The sequence below is a fragment of the Enhydra lutris genome, unplaced genomic scaffold, assembly GCF_002288905.1.
Source record: "Enhydra lutris kenyoni isolate GAN:26980312 unplaced genomic scaffold, ASM228890v2 scaffoldscaffold27, whole genome shotgun sequence".
Taxonomy (NCBI): domain Eukaryota; kingdom Metazoa; phylum Chordata; class Mammalia; order Carnivora; family Mustelidae; genus Enhydra; species Enhydra lutris.
The window spans coordinates 4,095,795-4,119,071 of record NW_019154111.1 but is presented as its reverse complement, the minus strand read 5'-3'; the positions used below and the strand labels follow the sequence as shown (position 1 = coordinate 4,119,071).

Below are 23,277 nucleotides of genomic sequence, written 5' to 3'. Positions count from 1 at the left end.
GTAACATGATGGTTCCATGAAACCTTGCTAGTTTACTCATTACTTATATAAATGCGCCAATATCTTCTATTTCATAAAAAAAAAAAAAAAAGTAAAACGCTGAGAATGGGCTGCAACCTGAAGTCTGAAAACATTGCTTTAGATAATGCCACTGCGTGAGGTAACAGTCTCAAGTTTTCTTTGGCAAGAACAAGTTTCCATACCTTGGGAAGACTCGAGAACGTAACTCCTTCACAAAAGTCCTAGTCCCAGCCTGCACTGGTTTGCTGCCATCATCAATTTCTGTGTAGTCGTGCCTGTGCCAATTCCTCCGCTTTTTCACTGCGTTTTTAGAAGTTTTAAAAAAGAAAACAGTTGTGATAACTAGTGACACCAGGTACTTTCTAAAAGGTATATTCTATATGATAAGAAATAGCAATTATAAGTACAATAAAAAACACTCCCTTTTGAATGCATTTCCAAGCTGAAGAGTGTAAATTTTACTTTGTGTAATGCCACAATTATAGGTAATGCCACAATTATAGGTAAAATGTGGATTTTAAAAAGTCTATGCTAAATCTATGTTAACTAACTAGAATTTAAATAAAATTTTGAAGAGAGCACAAAAATTTTTTTTAAAAGTCTACTCTTTATTTAAAAAAAATTCAAATCGACAAATGCAAATTAGCAGATGGAGCCCATTTTAATATCCACACTGACACATACAATAAAATAACACAATTACTTTAAATCATGACTTTCACAAGGCCATGAAGTGATAGTATGATTTTTATTGATCATCCAAGTCATGGATCCCACATCAGAAATCTCTTTTAACAGCAACAGTTCCCTTCTCTTTTATGTCAAGATCTGGTCCCAAAATAAGCACGCTTCGCCGCCACAGAAGAAGAACAGGTGGCTGCAGCATAGTTAAAGGAAGAGGAATGACAGAACAAGTAACTTTACGATTAGTCCTAATGCTCAGACCCTGTGATTCTACAGCTCTGGGCAACTACGGTCTTGAAGAGTCCCGGCAATCAAAATCAGGAGACTTGGACTGGACTCCCAGTTCAGCCATAACTTATTCTTTAACTGTGGGCAAGGCATGTGACAAGACTGGGTCCACTTTCCTCAAATGGAATGAAGGGAGGATGGAATGAAGGGAGGAGTGCTATGTTTCTCTCTCTCCTTTTTTTTTTTTCTTGGAGTGCTGTATTTCAAACCATGTTGATGAATCCCTTAGTAAAGGGGAAGATGGGGAAGAGGCCAAGACAGAAACTGTGGACCTCATTCTGCTTTCGACCAGGGCAACACCACTTACAGCCCTTTTGTGTGCTAGCAACGTAAGATGTCTAAGTTTTATATCCTTTTTTAAGTTTGAAAATCACTCTTACAGGGGACCCTGGTAGCTCAATTGGTTAAGTCACTGTCTTCAGCTCAGGTCATGATCCCAGGGTCCTGGGATCAAGTTCTGGTCGGTCTCCTTGCTTAGCAGGAAGCCTGCCTCTCCCTCTGCCACTCCCCCTGCTTGTGCGCTCTCCTCTCTCCCTCTTTCCCTCTCTGACAAATAAATAAAATCCTTAAAAAGAAAAAAGAAGGGCGCCTGGGTGGCTCAGTGGGTTGGGCCGCTGCCTTCGGCTCGGGTCGTGATCTCAGGGTCCTGGGATCGAGTCCCGCGTCGGGCTCTCTGCTCGGCGGGGAGCCTGCTTCCCTCTCTCTCTCTCTCTCTCTCTCTCTCCCTCCCTCTCTCTCTATTTGTGTTCTCTCTCTGTAAAAAAAAAAAAAAAAATTTTAAAAAAAAAAAAAAAAGATAAAAGAAAATCACTCTTAAGCCTAAAACCTTCATGACTCTAGGAAATGTACTAAAGTCTACAACTAGCTTAGAATGTATCAAAAAAAAAAATAGATACGAGACTGTGTAGCGAAGCAAGTAGTATAAAATATTAATAGTAGAGCCTACATGGTGAGTTTGGAACTACTCCCGACAAAATTCTTTCAACCTCTCCCGTATGTTTCAATGTTTTCCTAATAAAACATGGAACCAGGGGAACTCTATGAGTCTAAGTTATTCCAAACCTTCACCCTAAAAGATCATAATAAATTAATACTGGATCCTCATCTGGATAAGCAGAAGTCACACTAAATAACCAATAAGGGAGGAAATTGGGATTATTCATTTCTGAGGATTTAAAACAAGATTCTCAGTAATTCATGGCAGTCAAACCCTCAATATAGAAAACAGTAAATCCCATTTTTTAAAAGTCTTATGAGAAAAATAGTATCATAAAGCAACATTCCTAGAAAATGCCATTAAGGCATCCTTCGTGTGTTATTTTTTCTCATTTAAAATCACTTGTAAAATTCAAGGGTGTTTCATTCCAGGCTTCTGTTCTACATATATATATAGATACATAACCCCATTTTATTTTCAACTGGGATCATGATGTTCATTCTGCTTACCTTTCTTATTCTATCATGAGCATTTTTCTCCTTATTAAATATTCAAAAGCAATTTAAAAGCAGCCTAGAATTTTAAGACATAGATATAGATGTATCACTTTATAATCCTTTTTTGACTCTTAAGCACTTAGCTCATTCTGAATCTTTCTTCAAACAAAACTGAGATTAATACTCATATACATAAATCTGTTTCCCTCATTAATTCCTCAGGAGAAATTCCTAGAAATGCCAGAAGACTCAATATTTTTAAGACATTTGCTACATACTGCAAAACTGACTCCAAAAAAGTGATAGGTAACTCACATTCTTACCGGTATACAAAAGCAGCCTATTTCGAAGCCCTGGGTCAACAGTGAGCATCACCATTTAAAAAAAAAAAAAGAGGGGTGTCTGGGTGGCTTAGTTGGTTGAGCATCTGATTCTTTATTTCAGCTCAAGTCATGATCCAGGGGTCTTGAGATCGAGCCCTGCATCAGGCTCCCCACTCAGCAGGGAGGTCTGGTTGTCTCCCTCTCCCTCAGCCCCTTCCCTCACTTGCACATGCTTGCTCTCTCTCTCAAATACATACATACATCATTAAAAAATAAAAATTAATTTAAATTTGAACTTAAATTTTAAAAAAGACAAAGTTGGGATGCCTGGGTGGCTCAGTTGGTTAAGCAGCTGCCTTCGGCTCAGGTCATGATCCCAGTGTCCTGGGATCGAGTCCCACATCGGGCTCTTTGCTCATCAGGGAGCCTGCTTCTCCCTCTGCCTCTGCCTGCCATTCTGTCTGCCTGTGCTTGCTCTCTCTCCCTCTCTCTCTCTCTGACAAATAAATAAATAAAATCTTTAAAAAAATAAAATAAAATAAAATAAAAATAAAAAAATAAAAAAGACAAAGTTATCCATTTGATAGGTAAACTACAGTATTTTAAAAAAATATTTTATTTATTTATTCGACAGAGAGAGAGATCACAAGTAGGCAGAGAGGCAGGCAGAGAGAGAAAGGGGGAAGCAGGCTCCCCGGTGAGCAGAGAGCCCGATGTGGGGCTCGATCCCAGGAACCTGGGATCATGACCTGAGCCGAAGGCAGAGGCTTTAACCCACTGAGCCACCCAGGCGCCCCATGAGAATACAATTTCTGTCTGAATTGCTGAATAACATTTGACAAATCAAGAAGATAAATTGAAAAAAATAGTGTCATTCTTTTTTTCCCTTTAAAGATTTATTTATTTTAGAGAGAAAAAATGAGTGTGTGTGAATGGGGGGCAGGACAGAAGGAGAGGGAGAGGGAGAGAATCTCAAGCAGACTCCCTGCTGAGCATGGAGCCTGACATGGGGCTTGATCCCACGACCCCAAGATCACCCTGAGCCAAAATCAGGAGTTAGACGTTTAACTGCTTAACAGGCAAAGCCACCCAGGTGCCCCCAAAACACCGTCGTTCTTAATTGCAAGGGCAAAACCCCCAAACTTAAGGGCATGTATTCAACGCTTTCAATTTGAGAAGTGTGGAAAAGTAAAGTTTGCTGATTCTGGAAACTGATTTCAAATGTTTTTATCTCTTTATAAATTGAAAAAAAACTTTCAGTAGTAATTGGGACAGTGTACAGGATAAGGCTTTAATGCACACACATGCATTTTATTTTTGGGGAGATTTGGGTATCAAAATGCTGAAATGTTATTCTGTTTTCTGATATTGGTCTTCAGTTTGAGTGTGGCCTAGAGTCCTGCCCAACTTGAGACAACACCCCTGACCCAGTCCCATTCTGAGGAAGGCAGAGGCCTGAGCAAGTGTCTGCCTACACTTTCCTGCCTGAGTTAAATATCGTTTTATGTGTGATATTGGTACACCCCAGAGAGCACATGAACTTCCTGGCCTGTGCTCTTGATTTCAGCTCAGAGGTGATCTTGGGGTCGTGGGACCAAGTCCCATGTCCGGCTCCATGTGTGGGGGGTCTGCCTGAGATTCTCTCCCTCTCCCTCTCCTCCTGTCCCTGCCCCCACTCACACACACTTGCTTTTTCTCGCACTCTCTCTCTAAAATAAATAAATCTTTAAAGGGAAAAAAAAGATGACAGTATTTTTTTCCATTTTATCTGTTAGAATTAATAATTTACCTAATATCTTTGTAAGAGATTTAGAAATTCAGGCTGTAAGAATACATCAAAATATTACATTAAATTTCATAAAATATTAAAATACACGTTATCCATTTTATTACACAGTATAAAATTTGAGGTTAGCAAATTGGTAGAATTTTTTGTGTAATTGGCCAGTTTATTGTCATAAATGTTTTTAAAGCTTCTTATTTTGTGCAGCAGTGAAGTATGTGGTATATAACTTGGAATGATTATTGACCAAGCATAATTCTTGGAGGAAATAAATAGTACTGGGTTGTTACCTCAAGAAAGGAAACAGAACTAAAATTTATAACACTTTTAGTTTAGAATTTATATAATTTCCAAATGAAATAATTTGAATTTAATTTCAATGAAATATTAAGTGGGTTACAATGAGATGGAACAGTGTTGTGTTTAAAACACTATGATACGTGATGCATTCTGTTTTCTGTTTTACCTATATGATTTAATTTATTTAAAAAGCTTGTCATGTTCACTAAACTGATTTCATAATCCATAATGGATCATGACCTGCACTTTGCATAATGACGCTTCAGAGAGAAGCTGGACTGTTGCGTGGCCCTTCATATACTTCTCATGCTTGAATCACATAAGATCAGGAATTGGTTATCTTCTGGGCAAAAGTCCAGCACTAAATACCCACAGGGAAAATGTCCAAGATTCAGTAATTTGTTCTATCTTAATTTAAGGCTCACCTTCCCTCCCTCTCACCCTACACCCTTAACTTGGGTCATTCCTTTTGGCCCCTTTCCCTCTGCTGTTAAGCCTCTCTCGTTTGCCACCTAGGGCTTCCTGTTCTCTCAGAGTTCCCCAGGAATCCTTATTGTAGATACTGTTCAGAGAGTGTAATAGTCACTTGGTATGGTGAATTTAGATTTGACCCTTTTAATGGGAGTTAAGAATTTGATTTAAGGTCAAGTATCAAAAAAGCCCATATCTCAGTGTTTCTCAGGCACATGGAGTCTAAACTCAAAATTTTCTCTCCCTGTGATGGCTACCAGAATATTCCTTCCTTTAAGAAATTCAGTCAGCTTCCTGCAGTGGCTGATTTTATGTGTTAAGCACGTTGGCCTAACAGGACAGTTGTAGCATCTCTGTCAACATTGTGCAGATCTGCTCATTTAAAAGGAAAGACAAGGGACACCTGGGTGGCTCAGTTGGTTAAGCAGCTGCCTTCGGCTCAGGTCATGATCCCAGCGTCCTGGGATCGAGTCCCACATCGGGCTCCTTGCTCGGCAGGGAGCCTGCTTCTCCCTCTACCTCTGCCTATCACTCTGTCTGCCTGTGCTCGGGTGCTCTCTAACAAATAAATAAATAAAATCTTTAAAAAAAAAAAAAAAAGGAAAGACAAGTAATTGGCAGCTTATTGGATGCCGTAGGAACTCTGCTAAGAAGTACTTGACTTATGTTATTTCCTTCGATATTTGTGACCTGTTGAGGTGAGAAAAATGATTGAACCAGCTCTTTCATGTAGTTATTTGGCAGAGTTGGAGTTTGAGCTGATAGCTGTCCAATCCCAGATCTATTCTAATTCTAATCTGTTCTGCCAAAATGAAATTTAAAACACTATAATACTGTAGTTTACCGGGGCGCCTGGGTGGCTCAGTGGGTTAAAGCCTCTGCCTTCAGCTCAGGCCTGCCTCTCTGCCTACTTGTGATCTCTCTCTCTGTCAAATAAATAAATAAAAATATATTTTTTAATTTGTTAAAAAAAAAAAAGAAATTGTATTCTCAGTATCTTCAAAAAAATATTCCCTATAGTTCTTGGTGGGTGTAACATAACTAGTCAAAGTATTATTAAAATATTGTCATGTACACATTAAATTCTAAACTTCAGTTTTTATTTAAGTTTCTAGTACTTACTCAAGGAGGAGCCATGTAGAACGGCACAGTTGGGACAGTGATAAAGGTCAATGTCAACAGCATGATGTTCTTCTACACCAACACAGCTAGATAAAGAAAAATAGAGTCAATATGTAAATAAGCTGAAAATCTTTACTTAACTACAGCAGATGGTTAGAATTTAGCTGGGAAGTGTACAACAACCTCACCAACAAATTCTGTAGATTACAGAAACATATGCAAAGATAAATTTTATTCTCCTCCCTATATACTTGCTAAATAATTATGGGGAAGAATATGCCCAAATACATGGAAAGTGATTCACTATTATCAACAATAGAGACATCAGAAGTAATTAGAAGCCATAAGACCCTCAACCATTATGTAAATGCCACCTAGTGTGGACTCATTGTTTGTATTCCCCCAAATTCACATGTTGAAGCTGTAACCCCATCAGTGTATTTGGAGATAGGGCCCTATGGGAGTAATTATGACTGAATGAGGTCATAAACGTGGGGCCTTGATAAAACAGGATTAGTGTTCTCAGAAGAGACACCAGGGGTACCTGGGTGGTACGGTCAGGTAAGCATCCAACTCTTGGTTTTGGCTCAGGTCATGATCTCAGGGTGGTGATCTTGGGGTCATGAGATCAAGCCCTGAGAAGAGTCCCACATCAAGCCTCCAGGGGAGCCCCACATTAGGCTCCATGCTCAGCATGGAGTCTGCTTGAGATTCTCTCTGCCCTCTCACTCATGCTGTCCCTCAAACAGATAATAAATTCTAAAATAAAGAAAAGAAGAAGAGGAGACACCAGAGAGCTCTCATGATCTCTCTCTTTTCTCTCCCTTCCTTCCCACCCCATCCCCCATCCTAGCATTCTATTAACGTAGCATTCAGTATTCAGTTAAAATATGTTTCAAGAAGGAGAGGGGAGAAGTATTCGTAGTCAACCAAAAACTGAGAGTTCACCTCCAGCTAACCCACAGTAAAGGAAATGCAAAAGATATATTGCTGGCCAAAGGAAGATGATCACAGAGAGGTCTGATGCAAGAAAAAAATAAAAAGCTTTAAAAGGTAATAATAAATATATGGGTAAGTTTACATGGATATTCCCTATATAAAACAATGTCATGTGAGATTTAAAAATATACAATGAACTAAAACACATAACAACAGCAGCACCTGAGTTAGAAGAGAACAAATGGAGTTACGGGTTTCTACCGGAAAGGTAATGATTAACACTGGACTTCAGTAGTGAGAATGCCTCCTAGACTCTCTCAGGAGACAACTGAAAAAAGGGAAATAGAAAGTGTAATTTCCATACTACTAACAGCGTGGGGACAAAGAATTTATTTTAAAAATCAATTCAAAAAAAGGAGGGGAGAAAAAAAGAGAAAAAAAATGGAGAGACTAAAATAAAATGGAAGTATAAATTCAAATATGTAAGTACCGTAATTATATCACATGCGAACTGATTGACCTGCTCTAGTTAAAAGACAAAGATTACCCGGCTGGACTTAAACACTACAGTTCACTGGTTATAGGAGACACACATAAAACAAGGAACCGGAAAGACTGTAAATAACAGGATGGGTAATTTTTTAAAAAATAGCATTGAAAAGTAGTAATTATATAGTAATTTTTTTTTTAAAAGTATAGGTATGTTAAGATTAAGCAACAGAAAATCTAAAGTAAAAAATATGAGATAGACATATACAGTTTAAAGATTTCATTTCCCAGTAGGATGTAACAGGAAGGACCGTAATGGGACATTTTGACAACTCTCTCAGTATCTGACAAAATAAAGCAGGTAAAACAAAAATCTATGAAATATATAAGATTTGAACTTCAGGATTAAAAAGCATGGCCTAGGACCACATGGGTGGCTGTTTGTTGAGCGTCTGAATCCTGATTTCAGTTCAGGTCACGATCTTATGGGTCATGGCACTGGGCCCACCATGTTGGGCTCCAGACCTCAGCACAGAGCTCCAAGCACACTCAGGGAAGAGCCTGCTTGAAGATGTTCTCCCTCTGCCCCTCCCCTAACTCACATGCGCTCTCTCTCCCACTCTCTCTCACAAAAATAAACCTTAAAAAAATAATAATAATAATAATAAAAAATATGGGATGCCTGGGTGGCTCAGTGGTTTAAGCCTCTGCCTTCAGCTCAGGTCATGATCCCAGGGTCCTTGGATCGAGCCCCACATGGGGCTCTCTGCTCAGCGGGGAGCCTGCTTCCTCCTCTCTCTCTGCCTGCCTCTCTGCCTACTTGTGATCTCTGTCTGTGAAATAAATAAATAAAATCTTAAATAAATAAATAATAAAATAAATAACAATAAAAAACATGACCTAATGGATATTTATGGAATAATACACCCGACATCTACAGAACACACATTCTTTCCAGCGTACATCAACCATTCATAACAAGCCACAGCACACTGAGCCACAGTCAAATACTGAAGGTCTGAAATCTGGAACACTCTAGCCACAGTTCAATTAGGACAGAAATTAATGACAAAAAAGTTAAATGTAATTTTCATGTATTTAAAATTAAGAAACAAACTGCTAAATAACCCATGAGTCAACAGATAAATCGTAATGAAACACGGAAAATTATCTAGGAATGAACACTAATAAAAACGCTGCATAGGGGCACCTGGGTGGCTCAGTGGGTTAAGCCGCTGCCTTCGGCTCGGGTCGTGGTCTCAGGGTCCTGGGATCGAGTCCCGCATCGGGCTCTCTGCTCAGCAGGGAGCCTGCTTCCCCCTCTCTCTCTCTCTGCCTGCCTCTCTGCCTACTTGTGATCTGTCTCTGTCAAATAAATAAATAAAATCTTAAAAACAAACAAACAAAAAAAAACCACTGCATAACAAAACTTGTGGATGCAGAACTTACAAACAGAAATGCACAGCTTTAAACACACGTATTGGGGGAAAAAGCTGAAATCAATAAGCTAATAAGCAGCTACCTGAAGAAGTGAAAAAGAATAGCAAAATAAACCTTAAAAACACAGAAGGAATAAAAAAGCAGAACTGATGACACAGAAAATGAACCACGCAACAGAGCACCAAAGCCAAAAATTGTTTGAAAACAAAGTTGGCAAACCTCTCTGGCAAACTGAAGAGATAAGACAGGAATAACCAATACTGAGAACGAAAAGAGGTACAGAACTATAGATTCTATAGACATTAAAGGTAAAAGAGTATTATGAACAATCCTATGCTAAGTGACTAGAAAATATAGATAAAATAGGCAAACCTGAATCACAAAGAACTAGAGTATCTGAATACTCCTGTGATTGTTACTTTGTAATTTTTAAAATTGTCCGCCCAACACACACAAATATCCCAGTTCCAAATATACCCAAGAAGTAATTCCAATACTACATAAAACTCGCACAGAGAATAGGAAAAAAAAGACTTACTCCCCAACTCATTTTAGGGTAGCACAGCCTGATACTAAAACTTACAAAGAATTATATAAGAAAGGAAAATTAAAAGCCACTCTCATTTATGAGCAAAAATGCAAATGCCAAGTTTGGTCTATCTCAGGAATCCAAGGTGGTTTTAACTCTAAAAATTTTAATCAGTGAAATTTGCTATATTGACAGATTAAAAGAAAAAGTCTTGTGACCACTTAAAAAGATACAGGACAAGTACTTGACAAAATTCAACATTTACTTATGATTAAAAGGCGAACAAAACCTCTTAGAAAAATAAGACTAGGAAGCCTGCTGATTCACAGACTTGTGCTCCTGAGGCAAATAATAAATTAGATGTTAATAAAAAATAAAAAATAAATTTAAAAAAATAAAAGACTAGGGCACTTCTATAACCCATAAAGGGTGCTTCCAAAAAATCCTGCAAATGACATGAAATTGGTCTCTCTGAGATTAAGAACAAAAGAAGAATGTCTGACGTTACCAGTTCTATTGAACATTAGCTGGTGTAGTAAAATAAGAAAAAGAATTAAAAGGTATAGGAACTAGAAAAGAAAAAAAAAGCGGTCATTTGCAACTATTACGCCTACATCTGCAGAAAACTCAAAAGGATCTATAGATAAATGATAATCAATAAAAAGGTTGCTACATATGTATCAGCACATAAAAATCACATTTCCCTATATAAACAATATAAAGCTAAACAACAAAATAAAACACCATGTATACCATGTATACCTGGATAAAAATTGTCAAGGGGTCCCTGCGTAGCTCAGTCAGTAAAGCATCCAACTCTTGATTTCGGCTCATGTCATGGTCTCAAGGTTGTGAGAACAAGCCCCACATCAGGCTCTCTGCTCAGCACGGAGTCTGCTTGAGACTCTCCCTCTCCACCCCCACCCTGCTCTTCCCTGGACTAGCGCTCAATAAATAAATAAATAAATAAAATCTTTTAAAAATGTTGAGTACACTGGAAGTGAACAAAAACTAGGCAAGACCTCTTTAAAGAAAATTTAAAACATTATTAAGTGATTTTAAAGAAGATATAAATGAATGAAGATATACATCATAATCATGGATTTGAAGTTCAATAATGTAAAAATATTAATTCTCTGCAAAGTGATTCACAGATTCAATTTAACCCCAATCAAAATCTATGGAACCTGATAAGCTGATTCTAAAACTGATATGGAAATACAAAGAGCCAATAATACGTAAGGCATTTCTACATATACTCTACCAGGTATCAGGATTTATCTGAAAGTTATAGGAATTGGGGCACCTGGGTGGCTCAGTGGGTTAAAGCCTCTGCCTTCGGCTCAGGTCATGATCTCAGGGTCCTGGGATCGAGCCCCGCATCTGGCTCTCTGCTCAGCAGGGAGCCTGCTTCCTCCTCTGCCTCTCTGCCTGCCTCTCTGCCTACTTATGGTCTCTCTGTCAAATAAATAAATAAGATCTATAAAAAAAAAAAAGAAAAGAAAGTAAGTTACGGGAATTAAGGTACTATGGAAAAGAGGCATGAGCTCAAACAGTCTCACGCCCATATGGACACTTAGGTGTTACACAGAAGCCACGGCAGAGCAGGAAGCAAGGACAGATTTGTCAATATAAGGGTCTGAGACTTTTATCCATTTGTATGAAGAAAAAAATGAAATTAGACCTAATTCCCAACATTAAAATTCATTGCAAAGTAAATCAGAAACCTAAACAACACAAGAAAGAAAAACTAAAAAGGCTGTGATAAGAGAGTATGAAACTAGCAGTGTCTGGTTGGCTCAGTCAGTTGAACATCTGACTCTGTCTCGGCTCACATCTGGATCTCACAGTTACAAGTTCGAACCCAGAGTTGGACTCTGAGCTGGGTGTGGAGCCTACTTAAAAAAAGAATAAAGAAAAAAAATGGTAATACAAAAATATCCTTATGACTTTTGTGCTGGGAAGGGCTATCTTACTCAGAATATAAAATGCCCTGTCCATAAGGGGGGAAAAACCCCCAGTAATTTCAATCATACCAAAATAACTTCTGTTCATTAAAATAAAGAATAAAAGGATAAAGCAGAATGGAAGAAGACATTATAGTACAGATCACCACCAAAGGACTATATCTAGAATATAATAAATTCATACAAATATAATAAGAAAAAAAAAAACCCCCAATAGAAAAAATGGCCGAAGATTTGAAGAGGCACATCATAAAAGGAAATCCAAGTGGCCAACATACACATGGTGAGATGTGCAACCTCATTAACAACTGAGGGAAATACAAATTAAAATTGTAATATTATACCACAATACACCCACCAGACTGGCTAATACTAGAAAGTCTGATGGCACCAAATGTTGAAGACGATGTGGAGCAGTGGAAACTTTTCATACACTGCAGGCTGGAGTAAATCTAGTACAGCCATTCTGGAAAACAAAGCTGCAACAAAACTAAAGAACTGTATTCTCTGACCAAGGAATTTCTCTCTAGGTAAATATATCTTAGAGAATCTCACACACATGTGCACCAGGATACCTACTGAAACAGAAATGGTTATAGAATCATTATTTGTAATAGTCAATAGTAAAATGAATGAATTGTAGTATATTCTCAAAGTTATAGTATATACAGATACAAAAATGAAAGAACTATAGCCCCATGCAATATCTGAACAAATTCTGTAAGTGAGTGATCCGTGTGTTAAAAAGAGAGAGAGAGAGAGAATACATACAGTGTATTCTACTCATGAAGTTCAAAATCAGGCAAAGCTGTACTAGAGCGCTTAGAGATTAAACTAAAAAGGAGAGCAAGAAAGAGAGAAATCACAATAGTAGGATCACGGTTTCCTCTAGGGAGCTGCACTCTGGAAAGGTGTGTCTTGGCGTCCTGGGTGGTTGTTATGTTTTGTAATTATTCATTAAACTGACGATTTGGGTTTAGACTTGTTTTTGTGTCATTTTAAGCAACCAAAACTTTAATTAAAATGTAGCAATCGAACAACTATAACAAAATATATTAAAAAAAAAATCTTAGAGGTATATGGATATCCCAAAACAAACCTACTTTCATGTGTGAACTCCCCCAAACATCTGCTACCATACGGTCTTTAAGAATCTGAGTAGAGCTCACTGCAATCAAGACTAAAAAGTCAAAACCAGCTGTCAAAAATAACATGACATTGCCATTCAAACATTCAATCTGTGTAACTGAATCCAGTAAACACAATTCACTTTTGAGTAGAACTGAAACTTGCTTTATTTGTCTAATTTAAATTTATTTCATATATTTCCACAGAAAGCAAAAGGTGAATATACTGCTTAAAAAGATTTTTTAGGGGCACCTGGGTGGCTCAGTGGGTTAAAGCCTCTGCCTTTAGCACAGGTCATGATCCCAGGGCCCTTGGATTGGAGCCCCACATCAGGCTCTCTGCTCAGCAGGGAGCCTGCTTCCCCCTCTCTCTCTGCCTGCCTCTCTGCCTACTTGTGATCTCTGTCAAATAAATAAATAAAATCTTTTTTTTTAAAAAAAAGATTATTTAACAAAATTTTTAAAAGATTTTATTTATCTGAGACAGACTGAATGAGAGAGAGAGAGAGAGGGAGAGAGGCAGAAGAAGAGGAAGAGGCAGACTCCCCACCACAGGGAATCTGAACCAGGCACCATCCCGAGATTCCAAGATCATGACCTGAGCCCAAAGCAGGCACTTAACTGACTGATCCACCCAGGTGCCCTAAAAAGCTTTTTTTTTTTTTTTTTTTTAAACTGAAAGGCTATCAATTTCCAATCCAATAAAATAAACCCTAGGCAAAATTCTCTACACATTTATGTACCATGTCCTGGGCCCACTGTTTCTTACACCCAAGAGGGTTTCTACAACCCAAAGAAAAGGTTAATAATCATTAGATAGGGGATCCAAGCTTCCAAATTTCAAAACTTACTTACAAAACTATAGTAATCAAGATTGTGCGGTACTAGCATAAGAAGAGATATACAGAAAGCAACTGAATTGAGAACCCAGAAATAAACCCTCACATTTAGGATCAACTGATTTTCCACAATGCCAAGACCATTCAATGCGGAAAGAACAGTCTTTCCAACAAATAGCCCTGAGACAAACACATATGCAAAAGACAGCACTGGAACTCCCACCATACACATATACAAAAAGAACTCAAATAGATCATATACCTAAGAACTAAGTAAGAACCAAAACTGTAAAACTCTTAAAATACAGTGGAGGAGTAGATCTCTGTGGCCTTGTATTAGCATCCAACCTCAAACACACAGGAACAAAGAAAAAAATTAATGAACTGGACATCACACTATTGCCTCTGGTTTCTGTTTTCTCAGCTAACCTGGTGCGAGAACATGAGCTGAATGTGGTAAGTGTGAGAAAAGAAAGGCGTGAGGTGTGAGGAGCTAGGAAAGAAAGTATAAAATCATTGATCTGAAGAAAGACCAAGAAACACAGTAACATTGCCAGGCTCAGAGTCCACCTGAGGTCTGTGACCATAAATTCCAAGTGAAACCACTTCTGCACATAAAAATGTGACATTTTTTTCAGCCATGTTCAACACAGGCCCAAGGGAGGAGGCTGGGTCTGTCCAGAGTTGGGGTTTTGTGGACAAAGACCAGAAAGAGAGTTGAGGATACTTACAGAGAAGTTAATATAATGATGGCCCCTGCGATCAGAGCTGCTGGATGGAAGGGGCATGAAGACAGAAGAAGGTAGTGAGAAAACGGTGAAATGGTCTGCGGGATCTCAGTGCGTCCCTATCCCTGACTCAGAGGAGGCCTTGACCAAGTGATCTGTAAGGGGCAGAGATTATGCTCAAATAGTGGGATGTTCAGAATCTGAAATATCTGAGGTAGTGTATTCTTTTTTTTTTTTTTTAAAGATTTTATTTGTTTGACAGACAGAGATCACAAGGAGGCAGAGAGGCAGGCGGAGAGAGAGGGGGAAGCAGGCTCCCCACTGAGCAGAGAGCCCGATGTGGGGCTTGATCCCAGGACCCTGAGATCATGACCCGAGCCGAAGGCAGAGGCTTAACCCACTGAGCCACCCAGGCACCCCAGGTAGTGTATTCTTTAACACTGATAAGGTTTAAGTACAGTAACAGCAGGCTAAGATGGAAAAGTTCGTGAGGAGAAAGTGAGATGTGTGAGGGCTACCCTGTATCCAGTGAGAGTTCCAAACCAACCCCCTCTATAAAGTGAGGTTCATTAGATGTCAGTAGTACGGGCTGCACTTCAACCAGAACAGAAACTCGAAGCCACAGAAGCCAACTTGACACTTCCAGAAACTCAGATTTGTCTCATCATACCTTAACTATGGCCACACGTCTCATTCCTAAAAAGTGACGGCTATACCAAATTAAGTAAGAAAACGATGTTAGATGTGTCCTGGAAAATCTAAACCAACACAGAACATAAACTCAGCTATTCATATCTAAGATACATAAATAAGGGCGATTTCCACAAGGCTTAGAGGAAAAAAAGGGAGGATAGGAACAATCAAATTAAATCAGGACACTCTGGGCAAAATTTAGCTAATAATAATTCTCAAAGGTCCCTGGTTCCTCTCTCCAGCTTCTACTCTTCATCCGCCATTCCCACAACAATATAATCTCCTATACTATAATGTTAGTGATGTCTTCAGGTTTTGACAATTATAAACAATGAAACGTTTAAAGTTTCAGAATTTAATAGTAAATTTGATACATTTACTAATTTTTATAATAGCAAATTAATAAATTAGTAAATATTAAAAACACCTTAAATTAATATAATATGCAATTTTAAAAAATCAAATTAAACATAAAAATTAAGTGTTCCTAAACCAAGAAGTTTATTTCAGATCTTTGAAGAGCACCAAAGGGAATTACTACATACATTTCAGTTTCTCTCCCAGAGGGAGGGATAACTCGTCCCACCTCTTACCCTCACCCTACATTAAAAGAATTCTAGAATCACTTTGGCTTTAATAGGTATGTTAAAAGCAAACAGAGTAGAACACACAAAATGTAGAATTCTGAAAGCAAAATTTGTAAGAATCACTTTCAACCCTTTAGTCTCTCTCACTCCACTTATTTCTCTTATAAAACTTGCCTTCATATACAAATCACCCTACTTTTTCCTAACAGCAAAATGTTCAATGTTTATTAGACCAGTGTGTGTGTAAACATGTGTGTGTTGGGGGTGGTTTTCTATAGGGGTGACAATCTGACCTTTGCTGAATAGCTTCCATCTATAGAAGAACAACCCCACTGCCAAATGGTGAGTGGGACAGTGACAACTTTAGCACTTGCTATTGTCTTAATCTTCTGAAATTGTTGCTTAGCTGGCCTTTTTCTTTCTTTCTTTCTTTTTTCTCTTTGGACACCTGACAAGAACAGAATTGAATTAATGACTAACCAGAATTCCGTAGGATCTGCCAAACATTCTCTTTTTTCCTCTTGGATAATGCTCCCATTTATTTATTTTCTCTCCTCTTGTTGTTGAAAGGGTGGGTGGCCAAATTCTTTAAGATCTCACTGTCCTGTGGACTTCATTAGATATTCCTCTGGCTTCAAATTCTCTCCCCATTCTTCACCTAGCAATCCACACTACCTAGTCTTCAAACCCAACTCAAATTCCAAATTCCTCACTGGATCACCCACAGAAAGTCCTTTGACATTTTACTGATACACATTTCTACATATTGATACCGAGCTATTTTATATACTCTATTTCCTGAACTGAGCTCAAGACTTCTCTCAGTACCAAACACAGCCTACCCACGATACCATGACCCCAGCAAATTTCTACTGATAACTGTGCAGAAAACCCATTTGAAAACCAATACATTGTGGTAAAGCTACAGCAACTTGTATTTTTAAAGTCCATTCAGCTTAAATTTTTTTAAAGAATTTGGTATAGGAACTAAAGGCAAAAAATGAGTGGTAAAAAAGGAAAGATCCTTCAACCCAAATATTAGTAGATTTCTCATCCACCCTTGGATGATAGAAGGATGCAGTAATGAAATTCATTCATTTAAAATTTTCCTTCCTTACAAAGTTTTTACCTAGGTAACCAAAGTCCACCTTCTTACCCAAACCACCGAACTACCGACTGCAACCTCCAAAGCCCCACGTGAACCCCATCAAGGAGGCTGGGAAGTGGCCTTTGAGGTGAATTACCTCCAGGAACATAGAGGATGGGTTTATAACCTGCTCTGTATTTCCTTTTATATTCTAATTCTGGGGTCAGTCTGGCTCTTGGGACAGCTACCAGCCAGGCAAGTCCCACCCAGCCTAGTTCCTAGCTACACTTAATAAACAAGTGCCAACTAGCTCCAGTGAGATGCACAGATTTTGGAATTACAAAGACTTGGTTTGATTTTTAGCTCTGGTAGTTTTGACTCTGAGCAAGTTTCTTCAACTCTCTGAGCATGAATTCCCCTAGAATTAAACAGAACAATGTGTGTTAAGATGTAAGGCACCGGGCTTAGCAAATAGTAAGCAATGCCATAGTACGTATTTTAAGTACTAGCTGGGAGCCGCTACTATTAGGACGTTTCTATCAGATAGCATTCACAGCTCACAGAGCTCTGGCCTCATTCATTAAGTTTGAGCCTAAGTAGAAAACTTGGCTGAATAGTTGCCTTCAGGATGGCTCTTCAGAACACACTTCAGATCGAATGGCCATTCTTAAAGGGGAGAAGAGAAAGATAATTTGTTTTCAATTTTTTATTAGTTCTGATGGCTGAGTTGTCTAGAGTCAAGCTGGCCTATGGTGGAATCCTGGCTACTCCACCCCTTAGCTGTGTGACTTCGGGCAACTTATTCTGCCTGTTGCTGTCTTTTTTTTTTTTTTTTTTTTTTTTAATTTGACAGAGAGAGAGAGATCACAAGCAGGCAGAGAGGCAGGCAGAGAGAGAGAGGGGAGGAAGCAGGCTCCCCGCGGAGCAGAGAGCCCGACGCAGGGCTTGATCCCAGGACCCTGGGATCATGACCCGAGCCAAAGGCAGAGGCTTCTTATTTATAAAGATGGAGATAATGGTATTTGTCTCCCTTAAAGAGATAATAATAAAATTAAGCTAATATACATAAGATGCTTCGAATGAAACCATCAAACAATAGTTTCGCTGGTCCAGAAACCTTGTTTTGCTAACCAGCATTGACTTAATGGACTGAAGTTCCCACTAAGAGTACGAGGATGTCAACAGGCATTTCCACTTTTATATTATGTTCCACGCACTATGTTAACCCTGTGATGCTTTATTACCAGATATCAGCTAAAGTGAATTTTTCCTTTACTATGAATTTTTATAATTTGTACATATGAAAATCAACTGATAATTTGTGATTAACTCTGCGGTTCTGAAAAAGCCCAACTTCTGTTATTTTCTTGCTGACATATAAAACTATTTTCAAAAATTAAGGGCTTGGGGCGCCTGGGTGGCTCAGTGGGTTAAAGCCTCTGCCTTCGGCTCAGGTCGTGATCCCAGCATCCTGGGATCGAGCCCCGCATCGGGCTCTCTGCTCTGCGGAGAGCCTGCTTCCTCCTCTCTCTGCCTGCCTCCCTGCCTGCTTGTGATCTCTCTCTCTATCAAATGAATAAATAAAATCTTTAAAAAAAAAAATTAAGGGCTTTTCTTTTAAGTTGAGCATGGCATATTTCAGCTTTTGTGAACATATTATTTTTGACACACTAAAGCCATTTATTGGTATATTATGTGCTTAACCATGCTTAATGAGGGTTTGGAATGAAACCAAATTCTGAACCAAATTCTTTCAGTTCATAATAATCTCGAAAAATCAGACACTTTTTCTGCCTCAAACAGCTGGCTGACACTTCCAACTGCTCCGGGGCTTCCAAAGTTCTCTCTGACCAGCTGACTAGGAGCATGTATGTTACTAATGAATTGAACAAAGAACAGGAGAGAAAAATAAGGGGGTTGAAGAACTAATAGGTGAGCTCACTGGTACAAAACGTACCCCACCACTTAAAATCCAAACTTTCTGTAACAAGCTTCTAGCAAAACTTGTTCCAAGGTAAATTTGTGAAATATACACACAAATACATTTTAAATGAGGATACATTACACTGTTTGCTTCTTGAGAGCAGAAAACACGTTCTTTCTGCTCCTCACTGTGTGACATCTAAGTACAGAGCAGACAATATAAATGATTTAAATGGATCTTTACCAATAAGCACAAACAAACCGTTCTCTCATGAGGATAATAATTTTTTTTTTTAAGATTTTATTTATTTGTCAGAGAGAGTGAGCACAAGCAGGGGACTGGCAAGCAGAGGGAGAAGCAGGCTCCCGCCTTAGCAGGGAGCCCGGTGCAGGATTCAATCCCAGGACCCTGGGATGATGACCTGAGCCAAAGGCAGATGCTTAACGGACTGAGCCACCCAGGCGTCCCGAAGGTAATAATTTCTATTAGAATGTTCTAAAGAAAGGAAAGGTACTTTAAATTTCTGAATAACCAAAGATCCAAACATATTTACCTTCCACCATACTATGGTTATTCCACCAGCCATTCAACCTCTTAAGCTAATACTCGTACTTCTCTTTGGCAACCTACTTTCTGCCTGTCTAGCCCTGTACAAGGTGCATCTGCAGAGACTAAGGGAAGGCAAACGATGCCCAGTGGACACGCTATTTCATGGAGATAGACTGTACCTCTATCTTTACCGGTGAAATGGCAAACAAATGCCATCCCAAAATGAATATGTGACAATTTAAGAACCCTGTAAATTACCTTGGGGGAGAAAAAACTTGGCCATGTCGAATAAAGGATAAACAGTAGCAATTTCATAATGGTTTGCTTGGCAATGATCTTAAGTTAATGAAAGAAGGAATTTAAAAGTATGTTATCAGTATGTGTATCAGTACATACACTACTGCCTTCATGTGTTTTTGACATAAATTTTACCTCATAACCATAACAAGTAAGAAACATTATGCAAAAATGTATTCTAAAGCAACCTAAATCTAGAAGTACATGAAATGTTTGCTGAGTCTAGTTCCTTACTATGGAATATAGACTTTCAAGTATTAACATTTCAAGAAAACTTTTTCTAAACTCTTTTAACACTCAGACTCTCTGTGGCTCCCAAACCCAGCTGTGCCCCAGAATCCCCTGTAGAGCTTTTACACGCTGCTGGGAGGCTGCCTTTCGAAGCTCTGATGGAAGATCTAGAGAAAGATCTTGAAGATACAAGGGAAAGCAACAAAAGTCAGGTGCAGAACAGTCCATGCAACATGCCCCCAACTCCAACCAACCACACCTCGTGTCTGTACGTAAGTGCATGCTGACTCTCAGTCCGCACCAACATGCAGAAAAGTGGTGACAGCAGCTGCCTCTGGGCAGAAACTGGGAATGGATGTACGATGGAGAAGGAGAACTGCTTTTTGCCATATAACCGTCTATATCTTTTGTGCTGTGCATTGCTTATTTTTAAAAAGAAAAACACATTCTTGAGCCCCACCTGAGATCTACAGAGAAAAGTTAATGGGTGGGGCCCAAGAATCTTTATTTTTAACAAGCTCCCCAGGTAATTCTTTTGCAGCCGGCTTAGTAAAGAAATGGTATTTGGGCACGGAGGCTGGCATAACACTTTATTCACAGCTGCTTCCAATGGGAGCTTTGTTACTCCAACTAGACTTTAAGGTCCTTAAAGACATGAATAATACTTAATAATCCAGAATTTCCTATTCCCCACAGATCAACCTGAAGTTGATTACATAGGGGATGCTCACAAAATATTTACTGACTGACACAAAGCAGGAATTCCAAGCACATCCAGGAGGCATTAGTTTGGGCTACTATTCTGAAGCCTGTTTAAATATGAATTTTGCAAATATGGAGGGTAGAAAAGGGATGAGGGGGAAAAATAAATAAATGATGAATTTTTCTTTTGAGATCTCATTTTTAAATGTCCACAGTTTATGTCAATGAAAAAGGATGCAGTATTCATGCCTATTTAGATTCAGTCACAGATATAATCATGTTGTACAGAAAGGGTCCCTATTTGTTACAGATATATATATCTTATGACCACTTATTTCGTTTTCCTTTCATGTTGCTCCTAAGTGTCCCTATCTTGATTTTCCAAACAGGGTATCTCTTTAAAGAACAGAGAGGGATTAAATAGATTATAAACAGATAAAGATTTTTAAAAGATGAACCAACAGCCACCAGTAACATTTCAACCCAGCTGATAGTCCTATTTCCCATCATGAGTTATGGGAAGGAAGGCTATATTCCTTGGATCTCATGACACCTGCAGAAGATTTAATATATTCAGGGCTAAGAGATCACACCCTGGGATAAAAGATAACACCAAGTCATAAACTTTTACACTGAAGACACTTACTGATGAGTCAGCTACAAAAGAAAGAAGTCAACTCAAACAGATCTAGTTCCTTCCTGACCTTTCTCCTCCCGTAAAATCTTCACTGCCCACATCTATGGGCAGAAATCCCACATTCCATGCTAAGCCATGAGAAAGGATTCCTATTAGAGGACTTCTTATTGGGACAGGATCTAAAGTTAACATTCTGAGGGGGACCACTAACATCCTTAGCAGGCTTCTTCATTTTCAATGACGGATGAGCTGGAATAAGGCTTTGGAGCATGGAAAGCTTGACATCATCCAGAACAAATGTCCCTACGTGGAATTTCATGAATTATCCAGAAGATCTGCAAGAACATCAATTCAATTAAAAATCAGAAGTATCCATCAAAAGTGAAATGGGGGCACCTGGGGGGCTCAGCCAGCTGAGCGTCAGTTGAGTGTCTGACTCTTGCTTTCGGCTCAGGTCATGATCTCAGGTCCCGGGCTCAAGCCCCATGTGGGGCTCCATGCTCAGTGGGGAGTCTGGTTGAGGATTCTCGCTCTTCCTCTACCCCTTCCCCACCCATGCCTTCTCTCAAGTAAGTAAAATAAATCTTAAAAAAAAAAAAAAAAAGTGAAATGGGTAGCCCTGAGTTATCCAACAGCAAAGACTAGACCATCCTATTTCAAATCACACAAGTAAGAGTAATTTAAAACATTATGCCATAAAATGTGCCTTGACTGAGTTTCTCTGGCTGTGCATCTAGAGTCTCTCAAATGCCGTCAGTGTTAACATTCCTTCCATCACTTATTTATTATTCCACTTATGCACAACTTAAAATTGCACTTCCAGAATCATCACTTTTTGTTTCTGCTCCACTTTCATCTTTATTAGCACGTCCTCTTTTGATAACCCAGTTCTGCCATGTGTCACGTGGGTTTATCATGGGGAAACAAGGAAACAGCACAACAACATGCTTTCCTGTCTGCGTATGAACTGAAGAACAGATGTGAACCTGCTATTTACACACAGATTCGCTGACCACATATGAAAGAGCTAGCAACAAAGACTGTACTTTATGCACGGTTAATATACCATGGTGGTTAAAATATGAATTATGTTACTTGGGAAGTAGTGGTATTTAACTGAACCACAGTGCTAACGTGATAGAAGAAGAAATATGTATTTGGTCTCTGTCCCTGATTCCTGGCACCGGAGTACAGAAAATCCTTGTTAATTTCCTGATAAGGGTGAAAGTAATGCCTTTTGTTATTCCCAACAAGCTCACTTCAACTGTGCCAGAGTTTATGCTAATGACTTTTGGTGGGCTCCTTGATAGCTTCAAGATGGTGGCCAGAGAAACCAACCACGTGATCGGAGGATTATAACTTTTAGTCCCATTCCCAACCTCTGAGGCCAAGATAAGGACTGGGGATTAAATTAATCAGCAATAGCCAAATGGTTTAATCAGTTATGCCTATGCAATGGAACCTCCATAAAAACCCTAAGTGGAGGGGTCTAAGGCCTTCGGGGTTGTTGAATGCATCCACATGCCAGAAGAGCGGCACATCCCAAACCCCAGCGGGACAGAATCTCCCACATGTGGGCCTCTTCTGGACCTCGCCATAAGTACCTCTTCATCTGGCTATTCATTTGCAACCTTTATAATATCCTTTATAATAAACTAAATGTGTGCTTGGTTCTAAATGTGTCCTTGGGTTCTGTAAGCCATTATAGCAAATTACCAAACCTGAAAAGGAGGACATGAGAACCCCCATTTGTAGCCAACTGAACAGAAGTGTAGGTTACCTAGGAACCCACTATTTGTGACTGATGTCTGAAGTAGGGGGACAGTCTTGTAGGACCAAGCCCTTAAGGACTAAACCTTAAGTGGGTTCTGCACTAACTCACTCCAGGTAGTTAGTGTCAGAAGTGAATTAAATTATAAGACACCCACTAGGCATCTGCAGAGAACTGGGGAATTGCTTGGTGTGGAAAACCCACACATTTGCTGTCAGAAGTGTTGTAAGCAGAAAAACAATTTTTCTTTACATGGTAACTGAAATCTGTACATATCAAAACCGTGCTAAGTGAGGACTGCCTATACAGTATTCT

General features: G+C 39.1%; 1 protein-coding gene across 1 annotated transcript in view; it reads right to left on the bottom strand.

Moving 5' to 3' along the window:
- Window positions 1-23,277, bottom strand: part of LOC111151896 (lysine demethylase 7A) — a 75,284-nt gene that overhangs the window by 34,657 nt on the left and 17,350 nt on the right. Inside the window, exons 5-6 of the mRNA XM_022510113.1 lie at window positions 6,427-6,512; window positions 204-321 (exon numbers count right to left, since the gene is read on the bottom strand). Of these exons, the coding sequence (XP_022365821.1) occupies window positions 204-321; window positions 6,427-6,512 (204 nt within the window). The remainder of the gene's footprint in view (window positions 1-203; window positions 322-6,426; window positions 6,513-23,277) is intronic.